This window comes from Pseudocercospora fijiensis, assembly GCF_000340215.1.
Source record: "Pseudocercospora fijiensis CIRAD86 unplaced genomic scaffold MYCFIscaffold_2, whole genome shotgun sequence".
NCBI classification, from domain to species: domain Eukaryota; kingdom Fungi; phylum Ascomycota; class Dothideomycetes; order Mycosphaerellales; family Mycosphaerellaceae; genus Pseudocercospora; species Pseudocercospora fijiensis.
Genome location: NW_006921533.1, coordinates 5,994,011 through 6,012,318, shown reverse-complemented (window position 1 = coordinate 6,012,318; position 18,308 = coordinate 5,994,011). Strand labels below are relative to the sequence as shown.

General features: G+C 51.6%; 10 protein-coding genes across 10 annotated transcripts; 5 read left to right on the top strand and 5 right to left on the bottom strand.

The window, feature by feature from the left end:
• Positions 1–54: 54 nt before the first annotated feature.
• On the top strand, positions 55–1,501 carry MYCFIDRAFT_206884 (uncharacterized protein; the record flags this gene model as incomplete). Its single annotated transcript, XM_007925648.1, has 9 exons — positions 55–80; positions 104–301; positions 326–421; positions 479–489; positions 513–547; positions 586–651; positions 681–739; positions 766–894; positions 928–1,501. The coding sequence occupies 9 exons, from the start codon at positions 55–57 to the stop codon at positions 935–937; spliced, it is 630 nt and encodes a 209-aa protein (XP_007923839.1). The 3' UTR covers positions 938–1,501.
• On the bottom strand, positions 1,035–2,621 carry MYCFIDRAFT_186763 (uncharacterized protein; the record flags this gene model as incomplete). The annotated part of the gene is made up of 2 exons (XM_007925646.1): positions 1,035–1,798; positions 1,901–2,621. The coding sequence occupies 2 exons, from the start codon at positions 2,619–2,621 to the stop codon at positions 1,035–1,037; spliced, it is 1,485 nt and encodes a 494-aa protein (XP_007923837.1).
• A 335-nt stretch (positions 2,622–2,956) lies between these two features.
• Positions 2,957–4,471, top strand: MYCFIDRAFT_214319 (uncharacterized protein; the record flags this gene model as incomplete). Its single annotated transcript, XM_007925645.1, has 1 exon — positions 2,957–4,471. Exon 1 carries the CDS (start codon positions 3,023–3,025, stop codon positions 4,469–4,471), a length of 1,449 nt encoding a protein of 482 aa, XP_007923836.1. The 5' UTR covers positions 2,957–3,022.
• Positions 4,472–5,910: 1,439 nt separating this feature from the next.
• On the top strand, positions 5,911–8,236 carry MYCFIDRAFT_29700 (uncharacterized protein; the record flags this gene model as incomplete). The annotated part of the gene is made up of 5 exons (XM_007924158.1): positions 5,911–6,242; positions 6,295–6,479; positions 6,723–7,579; positions 7,634–7,813; positions 7,913–8,236. Coding segments are annotated over 5 exons (1,878 nt in total), but the record flags the coding sequence as incomplete, so codon positions are not given.
• A 1,402-nt stretch (positions 8,237–9,638) lies between these two features.
• Positions 9,639–10,363, top strand: MYCFIDRAFT_210560 (uncharacterized protein). Its single transcript, XM_007925644.1, has one exon. It carries the CDS (start codon positions 9,764–9,766, stop codon positions 10,100–10,102), a length of 339 nt encoding a protein of 112 aa, XP_007923835.1. The 5' UTR covers positions 9,639–9,763; the 3' UTR covers positions 10,103–10,363.
• MYCFIDRAFT_206881 (uncharacterized protein) lies at positions 9,639–10,913 on the bottom strand (the record flags this gene model as incomplete). The annotated part of the gene is made up of 8 exons (XM_007925643.1): positions 9,639–10,208; positions 10,232–10,307; positions 10,331–10,552; positions 10,597–10,637; positions 10,665–10,711; positions 10,772–10,793; positions 10,832–10,862; positions 10,901–10,913. 8 exons carry the CDS (start codon positions 10,911–10,913, stop codon positions 10,139–10,141), a joined length of 522 nt encoding a protein of 173 aa, XP_007923834.1. The 3' UTR covers positions 9,639–10,138.
• Positions 10,914–11,853: 940 nt separating this feature from the next.
• On the bottom strand, positions 11,854–12,648 carry MYCFIDRAFT_210559 (uncharacterized protein). Its single transcript, XM_007925642.1, has one exon. It carries the CDS (start codon positions 12,576–12,578, stop codon positions 12,003–12,005), a length of 576 nt encoding a protein of 191 aa, XP_007923833.1. The 5' UTR covers positions 12,579–12,648; the 3' UTR covers positions 11,854–12,002.
• Positions 12,649–12,971: 323 nt separating this feature from the next.
• MYCFIDRAFT_206880 (uncharacterized protein) lies at positions 12,972–14,969 on the top strand (the record flags this gene model as incomplete). The annotated part of the gene is made up of 12 exons (XM_007925641.1): positions 12,972–13,038; positions 13,071–13,097; positions 13,127–13,187; positions 13,647–13,658; positions 13,703–13,723; positions 13,758–13,798; positions 13,828–13,916; positions 13,947–13,971; positions 14,014–14,033; positions 14,082–14,292; positions 14,319–14,404; positions 14,434–14,969. The coding sequence occupies 12 exons, from the start codon at positions 12,972–12,974 to the stop codon at positions 14,452–14,454; spliced, it is 681 nt and encodes a 226-aa protein (XP_007923832.1). The 3' UTR covers positions 14,455–14,969.
• On the bottom strand, positions 14,273–17,172 carry MYCFIDRAFT_56374 (uncharacterized protein). The gene is made up of 3 exons (XM_007924420.1): positions 16,287–17,172; positions 15,597–16,233; positions 14,273–15,540 (listed from the first exon to the last, which is right to left on the bottom strand). The coding sequence occupies exons 1-3, from the start codon at positions 16,422–16,424 to the stop codon at positions 14,444–14,446; spliced, it is 1,872 nt and encodes a 623-aa protein (XP_007922611.1). The 5' UTR covers positions 16,425–17,172; the 3' UTR covers positions 14,273–14,443.
• On the bottom strand, positions 16,291–18,284 carry MYCFIDRAFT_214315 (uncharacterized protein). Its single transcript, XM_007925640.1, has one exon. The coding sequence runs from the start codon at positions 18,056–18,058 to the stop codon at positions 16,967–16,969; it is 1,092 nt and encodes a 363-aa protein (XP_007923831.1). The 5' UTR covers positions 18,059–18,284; the 3' UTR covers positions 16,291–16,966.
• Positions 18,285–18,308: the final 24 nt, after the last annotated feature.

Genomic DNA, 18,308 nt, shown 5'->3' with positions numbered 1-18,308 from the left:
TTATGCTCTGCTATTGAAGCAGGCTGTTGTCTGCGAAGGCGAAAGACCGGCGAGATGAGAGATAACCCGGCTGGATATGAGTGAAGAGTGTCGGACCGTCAAGGTGCGCTCTGCTTGGTCTTGGAATACTATGTCTGACATATGGCATACCGATCTTCCCTCGTCTCGCAAGCGACGCATTTTGGCAAAATGCGAGGAAGATGATCATCTTGCTTGGGATGTCGGATCACGGTATCATCAAACTCTCGGGATGCTACATCGGTGGACTTCTGGAGGAGTGGAAGATGCAATGGACCTCAGAGTGACATTTGGCTGACTCTACTAGCGTGCTTGATAAATGCTCAGAAAGTGCATTCTACGACGCCGCAGACTCCAGCACAATCACCAGAGCCTGGGAATTCCGTTCCGCGTTCGAAGCCCAGTAGATACCGTATCACAACCGAAATTCAATCTCTAGGTGCTGTTGGCATTACAAAAGTGTTGAAAGATGTTGAGATTGAGGGTTTGTTGAGGGATGAAGTACTTTTGCCTGAGGAGGGATAGAATTGTGTGAGTTGGACGAAGGATGCTTGTGGAATGTTGCAGAAGTTTGGTTTTGGTATGTTGATGCTATGGGAGATCAGACTTTGCAGCATGGGAGGCCGTCGAGTGGTGGGGAGATGGTCAAGTATTTGATCTAGAGCTTCAGGATTCGAAGATCATTTGACGCGGGCACATCATGGACATTTGAGACGTCACAGTGTGTCTGCATACCATCATAGGTAGTTTCAGGAGTTTTCAGCTTGGTATGTTATCTATACAAACGCACTCCAAGGCGCCGCCGCCCATGAAGCTTCATCTGGCAGTGCAGATGGCTTTTGTGTTGTACATTCATGTTCCCATTCCGACCTTCCTGTGACCTATTCATGCGGTGCTAGAACGCTATAGCATTTATTGAGATCAATCGTCCTCTTTCGACTTGCGGAGTCCTCGATCGTGCTTCGTGCATCATCGTGATCTTGCCTAGGTGGCATGGTCTACCATTCAGCATCTCCTTAAGATGCTGCCGGAGCCGCTGCACCACCGCGGGGACCACCGCGTCCACGGCCACGGCCCCTGAACTCGCCTCCCTCGCCACGGCCTCGACCGCCGCCTCGGCCGCCTCTGAACTCGCCATCTCCACGACCGCGGAAGTTGCCACGACGTCCGCCGCGCCCACGGAACTCATCATCACCTCTGCCACGGAAGCCACCGCGCCCACGAGTACGGCCAGGAACCTCGCTGAAGCCATCTGCATCCGTCGTTGGAGCTAGAGTGTCCGCAGCGCTGTCGCCCCAGCTATTGTCTTGCTCTCCTGGAGCTTTGGTGTGCCATGATTCTCCAGCTTGGTTGCCAGTCGCAGCCTCGTGTGACTCTTCAGCCCAGCTTGTACCTTGTTGTTGTGTCGGAGCGGGAGTCTCAGCTGGAATCTCCACCTCTTCGGAAGGGCGAGGGACAATCTCGTAGCTCTCCTGGAGACTGCCTTGCTGGGCACCTGCAGAGGTTCCAGCGGCGTCCGCATCCCAGCGCTCTCCAGCAACGTTGCCTGCTGCTTCACCAGATAGAGGAGCAGATGTAGGCTCGACGTGACCATTCGGCACGGTCGATGCCTCCAGCTCGGTGAGGCCTGCATTTACGATTGTGGGATCGGATGTGGCTGCAGCACTGTCGGAGGGTGGCTGCGGGGCTTCACCGCTGGTCGCATCGGCGACCTGGTCAACCCAGGTCTCTTCATTAGCGAATGGCGTGTACTTCAACGAGACCTCCTTGACTTGTGCGACTGTGATCCACGTTAGCGTCGATGTACAAAGCAGGAAATTCAGCACGTGATGGTATGAACGATGAGCACGTGTTGATCATAAGAGGGCGGGACTATACTCACACGTGAATTGCAATGGCTCGCCGTCGATGTTGGGCACGGTCTCGTTGCTGCCATCGATGAGGTTCATGGCGGTATCCACGGCCTTCTGATCGCCTCCATAGACCAATAAAAGTGCTCCCTCAAACGCCCTGCTCTCATCGTCGTCCACGGCCTCTTCAGCATTGCGCTTAGCAGCTGCACAGCGAAGGAACTGGGAAAATGTCAACAGCTTCTGGCGCAGGAGCTTCTGCGCGGTCTCGAAGGCGTCTTGGCTCAGCTCCTTCCTCAGCTTGGCGGTGGTCTGCTCATGTTGCGACGCGAGCTCGTCGCGCTGCTTTGTGAACTTGGCCTGATAGTCTTGGTCCAACTTGCGGTAATGTTCTATGCGCTCCTCAAGATCGACCAGTTGAGCCTGCAGTTGAGGCTTCTTCTGGGCAGCCGCTCTCTGGTCGTTGTTGATCTTGCGCTGAGCAACAAGGTCGTCAAGCGACACGCCTGGGTTCTCTGACAAAATGGCGTCAACCTTTGCCAGACTGCTCAGCTTTTTGGTGGTGTTGCGGATTTGCTTCTGCAGCTCTTTGATGTATGCGTGCTCTCCAGACACATCCTCAGCTGCCGCAGACTCGTCCTTGGAGACTGCTTGAGGTGTGACCGCAGCGCCACTTACGGACCCATTGGTAGCAGTAGTAGCCTCAGCCTTTGCCTTCTTCTTGCGTGCAGACTTGGAGTCGGTCACGGGCATGGGGTTCTCGACTGCGGCAGCTGCCATTTTGTTGCTCCGCGGCGGGTCTCGGTCTCGTATGTGGATTTGAGACGGTGGTGATGGCAGTTCTGAAGGGCGAGAGTTGATCCAAAGTAGAAACACGAGATTCTGTCAGCGAATTGCGTTGCGTGATAAATGAGGAAAGTGCAGCACTGTGAATTCCAGACTGAGCTGTTTACGGGTGCGGGTAGCAACAGCCGGACTAATACTCCTTATATAAGCTCTGCGAGCTCATTCTCACCTCATCTAATCTGATGGCTGCACTTCTTGAAGCACGCCGCCGCTATCTTGCACATGCGTGGAATACACCCTGACGCTCCTCCAGCCTGATCACGACCTATCTTGGACTTCATGTGCTTCTACCGCTCCACTTACACGCCATGGCAAGCTCGAACAGCCAGGCGCTCGCGAAGCGCAACTCCGACTCGGCGCTGATGCCTCCACCGCCCCCTCCAAAAAGACAGAAGCGGCCGGCGAAGTTGTTGGACGAAGATGTGTACGCCGAAGCGGTATCGCACATCATCGCACGAGATTTCTTTCCAGGTTTATTGGAGACCGAGGCGCAGAAAGAGTATATGGATGCACTCGATAGCCATAACAAGGACTGGATTCGAGAAGCTGGCAGGAACCTGACCACAGTGATGACGCCTGGACCAGACAGCAGGAGGCGAGCAGGGAGAGGAACAAGTTTCACTCCGCAAAGAACGACAGCAGTGGGCGATACCCCGAGAAATTTCGTCGGAGAGACCCCGGGACGAACACCACTTGATACAGATCACTTCGCGCCTGAAGAAGAGAGGCCAGACGTGGACGTGAACATGTCGCTGGCAGCTTTCCAAGCAAAGTACACGTCAGAGGACAACGAAAGCTTTAACGCGCTGCTGGACCGGCAGAACGAGAAGCGGGCTGCCAAGTACGGATTCTTCCATCATGGTAACAAGATACCCACTGCGCGACAAATCGCCTGGCGTGAGAAGGAGAAAAAGCGGATCGACAATGGCGAGAGCTCGTCCACAGCTTTGATCAGAACAACCGGGTCCGATGATACATCGATGCAAGTAGTCACAGCGAGACCCTCTCAGGATCTAGATGCGAGGCCTGCTTCTGTGGACAGCTTTCCCAGCCGGCAGGGTCCACGAAATCATTTCATGTTTGGTCCAGAGGGCGTAGAAGATCTTGTAGTGACAAGGGCGCAAAAAGCCGAGCTGGTCTCGAATGCCCCGCCGAAAAGTGTAAATTATCCTGGGACTAGATTCCCAGATAATCGCCCGGCTGCAGACACCGCTGTGCCGCCAAGCCCTTCTATGAGCGCCATCGATGCTGCGATTGCGGGCAGAGCAAGGGCTACGGAGTCTGAAAATGGCTATTCGGGTGCAGAAACACCTCGCGTTAACGGCTATGCCTTTGTAGATGCAGAACCCACACCCGGCGAGATGGGAGTGCCTGTCACAGATGAAGAGGCAGATGCTGCTGAGCAGGAAGCTGCAAAACAATTCCTACCAAAGCTAGATGAACATGGAATCAGTCCTTTCAACATCAAAGAACGCAGCAAGCGGGAAGAGCTGCACCACAAGCTCGTGGAAAAGGCAGATGCTAGCAGGAGAAAAGACGGTGGAAGATTAGAGCAACTCCGAAAGCTGGGCATCACTCCTGGACGGACGCCTACACCTAAATTTGCGAGCGGTGCAAACATTAAAAGCGGCGGCATGACACCTGCGGCAAGGTCACTTGCTGACAGACTTTCTACTCCGCGAAGTGGCGGTATGTTTGGCAGTGCGAGGACGAAGGATGCCTGGACTTCAACACCACGAGCGAAGCGTCCGACCTGAAGAAAAATGCTATGAATACTACATGAAGACCATGACAGATGTGAACACGCAATGACGAGCATACCGAGCTCACAATTACATGTACCCGATGTCCGTACGCGTTGGGTGACGAGATGTTTCCCCGCGGCGATGGGCCAAGCTCGAAGCTGCTGGCAGCTGGATGAAGCGTGCCCTAGAAACACACCGCAATGCATCAGGCAAGTCCCATCCTACTTTCCATCAAAGCCATCGCTACGACAGAGCTCTCAGGTTTCGCACCGATTATTCTCGCTTGATACAATGCACTCTGTCAGCTCGCCGAAGGGATTGCACAAGTGAGTACGAGACATTCCCGAGGACTCCGCGGTGCATGTCATCTGACCAAAGGCCCCTCGACGATAAACAGTAGTCCTCACAAGAAGTTCTCGAGGCTTGTAGCGCCGTCAAATCGGCCACTGGCCTGACGCTCGGGAAACGGTACCTGGCTGATGCACAGAGCTTGTCTACCACGCGAGTGGATCCCGGGGGTTGTGGCGGAGAATTAAAGATGTCTTGCAGGATCTAGCGCATCGATGCAAGGTACCGCGACATCCACATTGCGCAACTCCCAGTAGTCAGAGCACGATGAAATAAGATGGGGGAAGGTAGGTCCCATCACGCAACACTCATCAAGGTGGTTGGGAATGATTAGAAGCCTGTGTGTTCGCAATGCGATTGATTTGAGGTCCGGCTGTGCTCCGGCGCGTGAAGCCATCCAAGCTCGAGACCCTAGCTCCACCAGATCGTGCTATATCACCATTCCCAGACAGCTACACAAGACTATAGCCCAACCGCTGTTGCAACGCATGTTCATAGCATGCATTTACACACTCCATGAATGCCTCCCAACAGTCCAGCGACGCTCACGTGACTTTCCCCTGTATTGCAATGATATGAAATAGTGTCCAAGTCCCGATTCTTGGCCATCAAGCATCACTCATGTTCGCTGCTCATTGACAAACTATTTCAAGCGATGAACCTCTCCTATAAGCGTTTTTCCAGACGAAGCCTGTTCACGAGTTTCGGTGGGCTAGTGGCCTGATAAGTCGCGCTAGCGCGTTCTTGAAGGCTAGTGCTCGTTCCCTTGCCAGGGCGAGAGCGTCATGTATCTATTTCTTGTACCTTCACTCCGCGACACACACATCTTCTCTTTCCACGAGCTGTCTGGTGCTTTTTGCTCAACCCGCAGCGAGCATTCATTCCTGATTCTCAACCTTTGAACGCTGCGTCGAGCGCACTGCAGCAGTGTGTGTGTGCGCAGGCTGCCTGTCTCCGCCGACGTCGCTTGAGGCGGCCCGCCCCGCCTCGAAGCGCACCCTCGCACCTCGCATCTCGACCTTCAACACGCCGGCCGCACTACACCGCGCTGCAGTACACCAACACCCACGCGCCCACCGCGGAAGTGGTGGACACAATCCATCATGGCAACCGCGGGCGCCTTGTCGCCCGAATCTCACGATGCGCACGATATCAAGCCGACCACAGAGCAGACCGCGACCGTCTTGACGCCACCAACATCAGAGGACCATGAGCGCAAGCACGATGGAGACGAGTCAGAACTGAGCGACCTTGATTTGGAGGAAGAGGAAGAGGAGATATTCCCGGATCACTACTGGGACGGAGAGCATGGAGGCCGAATACCCGTCTTCAAGCCAACCATGGCCCAATTTGCAGACTTCCAGAAATTCATTGGGCAGATCGACAAGTATGGCATGAAATCTGGTATTGTAAAAGTTGTTCCTCCGCAAGAATGGTAAGTACGCACGCGCCGGAGCGTGATCAGCGGGCACTGACCATCCCTGCAGGCGCGAGTCTCTTCCCGAGCTGCACGAATATGTAAAGCGCGTCAAGATAAAGAATCCCATCACACAGGAATTTAACGGCACTTTCGGCACTTACACACAGCAAAACGTCGAGAAGCAGCGCTCCTACAATCTCCCGGAATGGAAAGCTCTCACGGAGGAGACCAGCCATCAACCTCCGGCCAAGCGTGGAGAACGAAGACGAGGACAGAAAGAAGTCATCCGAGGAGGGGGCAGTTTACGAGGACGTGCTGCAGCTATCAAGGAAGAAGACGATGGCACTCCAAAAGCCAAGCGCAAGCCTGGTCGACCACGACGGAACGCAACTCCTGCAGATGAAGCATCTGATGACGAATCAGTGAGCAGCCGAAAGCGAGCACCAGCGACCCCTCCAGCAGAGCCACCTGCGAAGAAGAAACCCGGTCGCCAAGCCAAGAGCGGAGGCACCAAGTCAGTCACGTCTCGCAGACTGAACAACACTGCCGAGACTGTCGACCATATCGATGAGAAGGCTTTCAAGAACTTCGACTATCACCTGGAAAATCTCGATGAGTTCACGCCGGAGCGTTGTGCAGAGCTGGAGAGTATGTACTGGAAGACAATGGGTTTCAATCAACCCATGTATGCCGCCGATATGCCAGGATCTTTGTTCGACGACACGGTCACGAGCTGGAATGTGGCAAAGCTGCCCAATCTGCTGGACGTTCTCGGTACGAAAGTGCCTGGTGTCAACACCGCTTATCTTTACATGGGAATGTGGAAAGCAACCTTCGCTTGGCATCTCGAGGACGTCGACCTCTACAGTATCAATTACATCCATTTTGGTGCTCCAAAGCAGTGGTACAGCATTTCACAGGAAGATGCTCGAAAGTTCGAGCGCGCGATGAAGCAGGCCTGGCCTGTTGACGCCAAGAATTGCGATCAATTCTTGCGGCACAAGACCTACCTGATTTCGCCAGATGTGCTCCAGAAGCAGTATGGTGTCAAGGTCAACAAGCTCGTGCATTACGAAGGCGAATTCGTGATCACGTATCCATATGGCTACCACTCTGGATACAACCTTGGTTACAACTGTGCAGAATCAGTGAACTTCGCGACCGAGTCGTGGCTGGAGTTTGGTCGCATTGCAAAGAAGTGCAATTGCGAAGCCGACAATGTTTGGGTTGATGTCGGCGAAATCGAACGCAAGCTGAGAGGCGAGCCGACTCCGGAATACTACGAGGAAACTGACAGCGAGGGCGAAGATGAGGATATCGAGGACAGTAAATTGCCCACTCCTCCTGCCAGTGTCAAAGGCAAGGGCAAGAAACGCAAGCGAGAGGCCAGGAAGGAAGAGCCGAAGAAGAAGAAGAAGAAGATCAGGATTAGAATTCGTCTGCCAACGAGAGAGCCGTGTTGCATGTGTCCGAACGAGAATAAGTGGGATGAGCTCCTACCCACCGACACTGGCAAGCAAGCGCACAAATCTTGCGCGCTCTACACCCCAGAGACCTACATCGTCACCGAGGACGGCAAAGACAAGGTGTACGGTGTTGCGAATATTGACAAGGCTCGCTTGGATCTCAAGTGCAATTTCTGTCGCTCTAAGAAAGGTGCTTGTTTTCAGTGCTCCTCGAAGAAGTGCACTCGTGCGTTCCACGCTACCTGCGCGGTTGCAGCTGGTGTACTTGTCGACTCTGGCCTGGTGCCTACATTCAGCGAAGACGGCACGGAATACTTCGAAGAAGGCTTTGATTTCCGATGCCGTTATCACCGACCAAAGATGGGCAAGAATCCTGACACGGAGGCTTTCGAGGTCAACAAGCTGATTTTGGACCACGCCAAGCAGCTAAAACCCAACGACACAGTGCAAGCCCGCTTCGTTGGTGGAGAAGTCTTCGGAGGTCTGGTCGTCGAGAATCGGCCGCAAGAACGCACAGTCATCGTCGACGTGCTTCCGGACGGCGATCGCGTTGAGATCGAGTGGCGGTGGATATGTGTCTTGGACCCTGACGATTCTGTGCGGCCAAAGCCATCAGCCGCAGCCCTGCCTATGCCGGAAAACATCAACAAGAACAAGTTTTCTCTCGAGAACAGGCAAGATGGCGTTCCATCACAGGACGACACGTTCAACACCGATTCAGCGTACAAGTGGCACGATTTCTACAATTACCACACGCCTCCACCAGGATTCCTGACCGTGCCGTACAAGGCGCCACTCAAATTGAAAGTCGATGTCAATGCACCAGACCAGCTTTATTACTACCTGCCCGAGGTCTCCACGGATGCTAAGGTATTCTTCACTGACAAGCCTGGAAGCAAGGAGATTGCACCCAAGGGCAACTTCATGGATCGCGTACAGCCTAAGCACAGCATTCAATATGCAGCGGTCAAGCAGACTCTTGCACCAGCACAGCCGACATGGCGTTCGCAATCATTCCCCAACCCCACCGCCCATATGAATACCGCAGCTGGAGCTCGAAACGAGAAACCTTACCAATACAAGCCTAAGGAGACGGTGAAACCGAACGTCCTGTGCGCCGTCGACTACCAAGCTTTGGCAAACCAGCGCTCCTTCCTGGCAGAAGGTAATCAACAATCTTCAGTCTACAACCAGCAATCGCCGCCGCCACCAATGGAACAGCCGCCAGCTCCGCAATACAATTATCAAGGAGGCGATGCTTCTCGCACAGCTACGCCGATTCGCGCTTTCCCATCCGAGCAATACTATTCCTCCAAGACATTGCCAGCGGCGTATCAAGGCGAGTATTCGAAATTCAGACGCGAGTCGCAAGGCGCGCAGACCATGCAGCGGCCTAACTTTGAGGCAGCCGGTTACGTGCCCAACTACCAATCGGTGTCTCACCAGAAGACACTTCTCAAGCAAGGCCCTTCGTCAGGGTCGCCGATCCCTCCGAATCCGTATACAGGGCCTTACGCCCCTGTCTCGAATAGCAGACCTTCGTCGTCAGCGATGAGCCATCACTCCCCGTCGGTAGGGCAGCTGCTCACGCCGGCGACAACCACTTCCTCATTGTCGAAGACAGATGGATCACATGCAGATCAGGCATACTTGCAGAGTTTGCAGAAGTATCCATACCTGCTGAACAGCTTCTGTCGTCGGCCCAAGGTGTATGAATCACCTTACTTGATCGGTGGAGGGGTTTCTGCCAAAGCGCTAGAGGCATCGCAGAATGGTGGAGCTGGCGATAGGAGACCTCGCTCTATGCACACACCGAGCAACTCCATCACCACCTTGAACGAGCGACGACCTAGCTCACAATGGACTCCGCCGTCTCAGGTCTGGTCTGCGGCAGGGTTGCAGGACAAGCAGCAGACGCCGCCTCCGCTTCCACAGAATCCTCTCTACCAGCCAGGACCACCTCCAAGGCAATATGTCCCGGTTCAGCATTCAACACCTCAGGACTTCCAGCGCCAGATTCAACAAGGAGGTCTGGCCAGCACAGCAAGCCGAGAAGGAGCCCAAGCTAGAATGTTACGCGATCAAGGATACAACAATTATTCCAGCTATAATCCTTACCCAAGAAACAGCTTTGGCAATGCGTACGACAATTCGAGAATGTGGAATAGTCCTCAAGCTCCCACACCAAGTCCACTTTCGGATCCAAATACCCCCGGCTATGGGAGAGGCACGACACCAACAGCGTCCGGTCCATGGGGCGCTCTACCGCAACAGCAGAGTGGACCACTACCCAATCCTCTAAACCATAACGGTATGAACCATCGGCCACAACCGGGAGGCCCGCCAGGTGCCGGTTATGGCCCGATGTTACCGCAAATGGGAGGGCATGAAACTTGGAGGTATAATTAGCACGATGAAAAATCGGCTCGATGGTCAGAGAGGCCTCTAATGGAAGCATTGCTGAACGGACTTTTTGGCATGAGAAGGGCAAGGTCGCTCATCAGCCGCAGCAGAGCTGATGATGATGGCTTATTTCACGAATGATAGGGAACTTCTTCTTTGTAGATAATGACCGGTGATCGCTCCCCGCTACTTACCCATCGCCTGAGTATGGCTTTAAGAGAAGACGCAGAAGACAGATGAACAAAATCAATGAAGATTGGAAGATCCATGGTTTTTCACAAAAACGTAGACAGGCACGACCCTGACAAAAATCCAACAAGGATTCTGGAGACACGGCTGGACCGTCTTTCTTGAAGCTTTGCAATCCATAATCTGAGCGAAGCGAAGTAAACAGGCATAAGCCGGAGCATTCGAGGAGCTTGCGACGAGGATGCGAAGGTGTTGTCCGTTTACGAGCTAAGTGGAAGAACAGTCAGAATTTGTATACTCAATACTATCACGTGCAAAATGTTTCATACCAATCCTGATTCCTGCTAGGCCTCTGATTGGAAAAAACAAACGAAATCACGTACCAAAAAAAAAGAAGTATTGGCCTAATACCTTCCCTGGGCCACCCTCAGGCAGCACCTGCCTGTACAGACGGTCCTTTATTATCGTATTCGAAGAGTCGGCGACAGGCTGACAGCTTTTGCTAGACCTCAAACATCATTCTGCAAGTTCTAGCGAGAAGCACACGGACCGCAAGATGCGTTCCGTTGAGCAAAGGCTCAGATTGCATTGACTCTCACCAAACTTAAAGGACACTGCTTCTTCTCATCAACAAGTTCATTAAGGCGACGACATGTGGTCGAAGAGAAGTTCCCGAATCCCGGGGGAATTTAACAAGCCCGGACCCGGAAGTCATCTGATCTGCCCAGGGGAAAAGATCGGACGAGGATCCAAGCACGCCAGCGAACGGTCAATGTGGTCATCTAGGGTGTAATGAGAGTTGAAGGTTCTCCCCAGTGATGTCCAAACCTTAGTAAGCAGCAATTGCTATCCCAATAGTAATTACTATAGAAATTCCGAGACGTAGTAATAGTAATTACTATTACTATTTTTTTAGAATCCTATAGCGGTAGTAATTGCTTGTTAGTATATAGTAATATAGTAATTACTATATACTATATATATATCGAGAAGTACTTTATTTTTATAGATATATTATATAATCTTTAGAAAATGTATATAATAGTACTATATCTATAAAAAGCTATTAAGAATCTCCTATTCTAATAGAGATTTTCTATTAATAAAAAATAGTAATATAATAGTAATATAGTTTACTATCTATATTGCTATTTCTTAAATCTCGTAGTAATAGTAATTACTATTGCTATAGCATTTACTTTTAGCAATTACTCTGTCCCTGCAGCAATTACTATTCTAGCAATTGCTAAGGTTTGGACGTTACTGGTTCTCCCCTGCAAAGCTTGACTGCAAGGCTGCGCTTTGCCTTCCGGCTGGCATTAGGCAAGTCAACAAGGCCAGCCTATCCCAGCACGCTAGATCTGAACAGGTAGAACTGGAATTGCAAGCTGTCTCGGTATCCTCCGTGTTGCCCTACCTATGATAGGCAGGTAGGCAGTCTCTAGGCTTGGCGAAGAAGATCAGAGAGTGCCCAATCTGGTAGGCTGCCGGCTGCAAGGCGAGGGATAGCCCAGTCTGCAATCTTCATTGATCGAAGTGTACCTGAAATGACGTTCGTCACGGTTCATCACGGCTCAAATTCGGTGCAGGCCATCCATACAGTATGTGTAGTTACTTTTACCGTACATGTCGTGAAACAATCGCTATACTGAAATTCCCCCAATTCCAAAAAGCAAGAATTACAATACAACTATCTAGCTTCGCTCACTCAGTCCCCTCACGGGCTATGACTATACTCACAAGCGACTCTTGCCGGTGCCTTGTAAGCCTTCAGCTTAATGTCGACGCAGCCATCCTGGTTCCCAGGCTTCGCGCTGCTCGTGAACCAGACAGTGTACGTGTCTGCATCCTTGGTAGGACAAGCCTTGGCTCCCGTACCCTCAAACGTCAAGTTTCCATCACCGTCCAAGGCGAACTTGCTCCTTGACGCGCTCTTGGATAGTGGCTCACTACCACTCGTGTAACCGGTGACTCCGCCTCCATTTCCACCATTATCGACCCAGAGCTGCTGAGGAGGATTGGAGAGCTTGTACAAGAAGAGCGTGCCATCGGAGTATAGAACGAATGTAGCGACGTCTTGTGTTTGGCCCCCATCGCATACGGCATCTTGGGATCCTCCGACGAAGATTTGGCCTTGCTTTGCCCTAAGGTCGACCTTTGCGATGTTGGTGCCTGTAGCCTCGATGCCTATTTTGTCCCCGAAGGAGGGCACGTCAGATTGTGCCAGCGGAAAGGGTGTTGCGAGGATTGAAGTGCTGGCCAATGCTAGGAGGGCGAGAGTCTTGGTGGACATAATGATGATATGGCGTTACAGCGATTGCTTTTTTTTGGGAAGTGGAGTTGATGTTGAGGCTATGAGTGTGTAGCTGATTGATGCCTTCAAGGAGATTGGAGAAGGATGCAATACTTATACCAATGTTCTCGTGCTACATGGCCCGGGCTCAACCTGCGCCTCCGTCCTCCGGTGATAGATCTCGTGTTGACCAGACTCCCACGTCTTTGCCAAGGCTGATCCTGGACATACGAGGCTTTTCGTGATGATGACGAAGTTTCCCCGAAGAGGACGAGCCACCGGGCCCAAATACGAGCGACAAGGTCTCCGCGAAGCTCATTGCCCAAAACCTCCTGTGGAGCCCGGCATCTCGCAGGTAGACTTATCGTATAAGCTTGTATTGGTCTAGGTACAATGTCGTGGCCGCAGATCCGCGATGGATCGATTCAACAGGGCTTCCCTGCATTCATTGACAAATTTGGTGACATGAGCATGACCACGGAATGCATGCAGCCTCTTCACAAACAGGAGCGGAAGCGGGTGCGATGCCTTCGGTGTGCGAAATTCAGCCCCTTGGTTCGTTGCAATTTATGAAGTCCAGGACGAGCAATCGAGTGCGTTTACTCGGAAGTGCACCGACGCTATACGTTAATACGAGCCTTACGATAGTAATGTCTAAACCTTAGTAAGTAGTAATTACTATCCCTATAGTAATTACTATAGAAATTTCGAGACGTAGTAATAGTAATTACTATTTAGTAATTACTTGTAACTATATAGTAATATAGTAATTACTATATACTATTTATATATAGAGAAGTACTTTATTTTTATAGATATATTATATAATCTTTAGAAAATATTTATAATAGTACTATATCTATAAAAAGCTATTAAAAATCTCTTATTCTAAAAGAACTTTTCTATTAATAGGAAACAGTAATATAATAGTAATATAGTATTTAGTAATTACTATCTATATTACTATTTCTTAAATCTCGTAGTAATAGTAATTACTATTTTAGTAATTACTCTGTCCCTATAGTAATTACTATTTTAGTAATTACTAAGGTTTGGACATCACTGCAGGCTTACGATGCAGTAATGTCGAGGATGTAATAAGTATCCTAGCACAATGGTAGCAGAGGCCACCCGCTTTCGGAAGAGTTTGAGACAGCCAATTGGCGTTGCCACACACAGAGTCTCGAATACCCCAGTCGAAGAAGCGCCAAGGACAGAAGGTGCGACTTGTGTGTCTATTGTTGTGGAGCGGCTTATAGTCAAGACCGAATTGGGAAGCAGGTTCGGTTCTTCTCGGATGGTATTTTGGACATCGGCACCCATGTTGACGAGGCTCATGTCACTTGAGATCTGAGTGGCAGAGTGCAGACCACCTCTGGCAGGAAAGCCAGCTGTAAATAGAAATTCTTGGCTCTCTCGGTTCTGCCGGCCCGAGCTATTTTCGGGCTGGTTTTGGTGCTTATCTTTGCCTGAACTTCTCGCGCATTATTATTATTGAGATAGATGCGCAATAATGTTCACATTTCTTTGCCAATACGATCACCACAAGTCGTCGATGCGCCGTTGTCCCGCAACGTCAGAGCCAAGCGGAGAACTTCACGTTTCGACACCAGCTCCCCGGGAGCTCATCCGGGAACACAGAAGACCGACCAAGATGCGTTTTCATTGAAACATGTGCAGCGCGACTGCTCCAGCGCCAATGGGATTCTCTTCAGTTTTGATTCTGTCCAATGTCATAAGTCTTGTCGTTGGTACTGTCATATTTTGATATCATGAGCCTGCTTCCTGTTCAGCCAATGCTCCTGCTCCTGCTGATATGCAATTTCGTTCATTCATGCTGTCATGCCTCGCGGAGGATTTCTCAATCACGCTATGAATCGCTTCGTAGAAGGGGCAGTAGGCTCAGGAGCCTGGTCGTAAATTGAGTAGCTTGCAATGACGCTCGCACTCCAAGAAGCAGAGGCCGCAGTTTCCGTTGGTGGGAGCGGAATGAGGCTGTGCGTGTGGGTGGTGTTGGCATTGCCGGTGGTCGTATAGTTTGCCGTCACCTTCTCCTTGCCATCAGCGATACCTAGACCGCTGATTGAGCGGTTGAAGATGGCGAGTGAAGGTCCTGGCTGGTAATAAGGAATCTCATGTCCAGCGTCGTACAAACGAACAAAGCTGAAGTTACCATATTCGCGAACTTCACCAGCCTGAAAGTTGGCATCAGACCACAGGAATGGAGCGTACCCTGCAGCGCGGAACTCTTTGCTGTGGGTGTAGTTGACGGCTAGAGAGATAGCTTGCCCTCCAAACCAGTTGCAGATGTAGTCTGCGTCTCCATATGCCAGAGTCACTCTCACACCACTAGCAAGGATATTTTCGAGGTGTCGCATGAAATTTGGAAAGATGAAGTCTCCAGTGTCCTGGAAATTGTAGTAGATATCCCCGTTTGAAGTGGTGTAGTTGAGATCGACTCCGATGGCGTCTTGAACCTCGGCTTGATTAAGGTAGTCGGCGAAATATTCTTCTGGCGTAGGGTCGTCCCTTGGGTGGCGAATGTCGTAGATGCCACGATCGCCGAATGAGTAGTAAAGACCTTCAACGTTGTCTCGGCACATGTTGCCAGCGCTGGTACATAGCCCCGAAACTGCTGGGAATTTGAGTGCAGCATTGGTAATGAGTCCATTCTCGAAGCCGCCAAGTACATCTTGTGCGGCTGCCACGCAGGTGTCGATCTGATCATAGCATCCATTGGGCATGAATGTAGCAAAATGAGCGTAGTTGTACACCGTGTCGTTGTACAGCTTGATGCCGTAGGTATTGTTGACCGCAAACTCTGGATAATACTCTGCTTGTATACGCTCGTCGATGATACCGTTGATTATGCCAAGGTTGTTGAAATCGAATTCATAGCCCGAAATGCTGCCATTCTTGATGTGCTCGTTCTGGTTGTAGAAGTAGTCGAAGAAAGCAGGACCTAAGATGAAACGGTCAGCGGCGCGCCTCAAATTGGAGTGGAATAATGATACGTACCGTAATGGCCTCCATAGCTCTCTGTCCACAAGTTGAATTTCTTCGGGCTAGTGGCCTCGTTTCCTCCAAGTTGTGGCAGTCCAGACAGGAAGCCCTGGAAGACCTGCCATGCTGCAGCGGCGGCCAATTCTGTGGTATCAATCTCGCCTTTATAAAGAGGATCCAGAAGCGGCAAGCGGGCTAGATCATCTGTGGTGTATCCTGCCTGTGCAGCCTGAGAAGCATCAAGATAGCTTCCTGTGTAATTGGTGTAAGTGCCCTCCCCTTCTTTCTGATTGCTGAATCCCACGCCGACTGGCTGACTGAGGAAGAGCATATTGCTGACTTCGTTCCAGCTGTATGGATTGAGATAGCTGGTGAGGTTGTCTGAAATCCTACAAGGTCCGAGCTCTTCAAAAAGTCCGATTAAGGAATCAGAACCCGGTCCTCCATTCAGCCACAGAGTGAAGTCGTCGGCAGCTGGATCGCGTCGGCTTTCAAAGAACCAGAAGAAGACGTGGATATTTGGTGCTACGTCGACATAACCAGAATAGCTGTTCACGCCTGGTGTAGTCTCGCAGACGCCGTCATTGCCAGGCTCCTTGTATCGAATTTTGACTCCCGTGGGCGTGGTGATGGTTGTGACATTGCTTGCTTCCTACGTGCTATCAGCCAAATTGTGATTCTTCGACAATGTGCTCGTAGATATACCTTGGGATAATATTGTCGCTTGCCATGCTCCTGCTTGGGGTGAAGATGAAATCTCGGACCCAGTGACGCTGATGCCAACGAAGCTGTCGAGAGCAGGCACGCAGCGGCAGCGGCAGCAAAAGTTCGGTCGAAGATCATTGTTGTTGACGCAATGTGAAGGCAAAGAACATTGATTGAGCACTGCGGACACGGGCATTCTGAAGACGAGATTATAAACGATCGTCAGTGCTCGTTATCAATCCGATGGACGCTACCGGAGCGGCGACTGCCTGCTTCTTCTGGATGCGCACCGGATCCAATGCCTTCTTTTTCATCGCATGCCATGGCGACCAGACCAGGTAGTGTTGCGGTGCGACTCGACCCCAGCCCACTAGCGCGTGCGCAATGTTGCATCGAGGGCTGGATCATGCGGGGATGGTGATGTACATAGTGACGTTGTCGGCGGCGATAAGACCGACTAGCTCAATCGATCGGCAGTCCGCTTTGGGTGTCATTCTTGCCACGCCACGCTTCGATCGTGCAACTGCGCACCGCACCGCACCGCACCCACCCCACCCCACCCCACCCTACCCTACCCTAACATCCTCACAAGTGTGTGTGTTATGCAAGCACCACCCATCACTTGTCCTCTCCTGTGCTCTCCTCTCACCGCAAGTCTGCTACCATTCGCATCGCATAGATCACACATGGCTTATGTTCTGATGCACTTTGGCGTGAGTAGCAGCGCTCATCGTATTGCATGACTGAGGCACAGGGTGGCTGTCGCCTTCAAGCTCAGCGTATTGTGTTGCCGACGGCAATTCTGCAAGCAGATGCACCTTTTTGTCCGGCAGTTCCGAAACGTCTTTCTCCCAGTCAGCGCCGCTTGGTAGTTCGGGCAGGTCCTTGTTCGCAGTTGGAGCCTCAACATGATAGACTCTGGCGTCTGTAGAATCCGGGGCCTCTTCAATAGAAGAGCCAGCGTCGAGCTCGTGCATTGCATCACCTAGCTCGTCCGGCGTGTAAAGCTGCGTAATCACGATTGCGAACTTGCGCTCCTCACGCTTGCGCTCACGGTCCTCCTTGTTACCATACCAATGCGCTTCTCGCTGGAACAGCTTGCTTTGCTGATTTGGAGACTTTAAAGCGGACTCGCTGAGCTCCAGCCTCGCGAGAAGACCGCGCTCGGCGAAGTACTTCTCGTTCCACTGACGAAGAAGCTCCCCAAGACTAGACTCCGATTCTTCTGCAACACCAGCTTTGATCTTGTCTTCTTGATACCGCCGACTCTTATTGCGAGCGATGTGGACAGAGTCTGGCGTACCAATTCCGGCCACAACTCCTGCACCGAACGCCCATACTTTCATGCGTTCCTTGGTCGAAAGCTTTGTAGTCTCGACAATCGATTCTGTGAATTGCTCCCATTTGATTGGATGCACGCGAAGATCGAAGAGAGCAGGGTGATAGGGGAAACCGCTCCCTAAGGTCGGGCCTTTCGTGTGCACTCGCACAGATGGCGGAGCTTGTGCGTCGCTGCTGGTCGCTGAAGATGGTACACTTGTGGGAGACCTGAGCGATTTCGAAGAGCTGGTGACATTCGACGATGTTCGGGCTGGTCTGACAGCAGTGACGACGGGACCGTCAGGTTGTATGCGCTCGTTCGTGTCCGAACTTGTGCTCGCCCTGGACGCTAAGGCTTCTTCTGCATTTAGCACTCTCTTCCCCTGCCGCGAGCTGAACTTATCTGCTGCAGATATCGCGCCCAGAGCGGCGGCTGCGTGAAGGATGGGCATTTTCTTAGTAGTAACGGTTCAAGGTAGAAGGGCTTGCACGACTGAGGAGGTGAAGGCTCAAGTGCAAAGGGCATCGGAACATTATGCTCTTTCACGTCTCGCGTGTTTATGCGGTTCCTGGAACGCCATGTCCTTGGCCCAGCGTGTTAGCCATGCCATGGTATCATTGGAACGTGAGCTGAAACTGGGAAGATTTGGTGCAGCGACACGCCGCAGATCATCATCGTGTTTGCGATGCGATGCGATCCTT

Bases quoted from the DNA above. Each gene is read 5' to 3' on its own strand.
- MYCFIDRAFT_210559 (XM_007925642.1), bottom strand. From the start codon at position 12,578: ATGTCCACCAAGACTCTCGCCCTCCTAGCATTGGCCAGCACTTCAATC.
- MYCFIDRAFT_210560 (XM_007925644.1), top strand. From the start codon at position 9,764: ATGTTACGCGATCAAGGATACAACAATTATTCCAGCTATAATCCTTAC.
- MYCFIDRAFT_56374 (XM_007924420.1), bottom strand. From the start codon at position 16,424: ATGATCTTCGACCGAACTTTTGCTGCCGCTGCCGCTGCGTGCCTGCTC. The intron at 16,234-16,286 runs GTATATCTACGA...GATAGCACGTAG, and splicing joins AGCGACAATATTATCCCAAG to GAAGCAAGCAATGTCACAAC. The intron at 15,541-15,596 runs GTACGTATCATT...GTTTCATCTTAG, and splicing joins GAGCTATGGAGGCCATTACG to GTCCTGCTTTCTTCGACTAC.
- MYCFIDRAFT_214315 (XM_007925640.1), bottom strand. From the start codon at position 18,058: ATGCCCATCCTTCACGCAGCCGCCGCTCTGGGCGCGATATCTGCAGCA.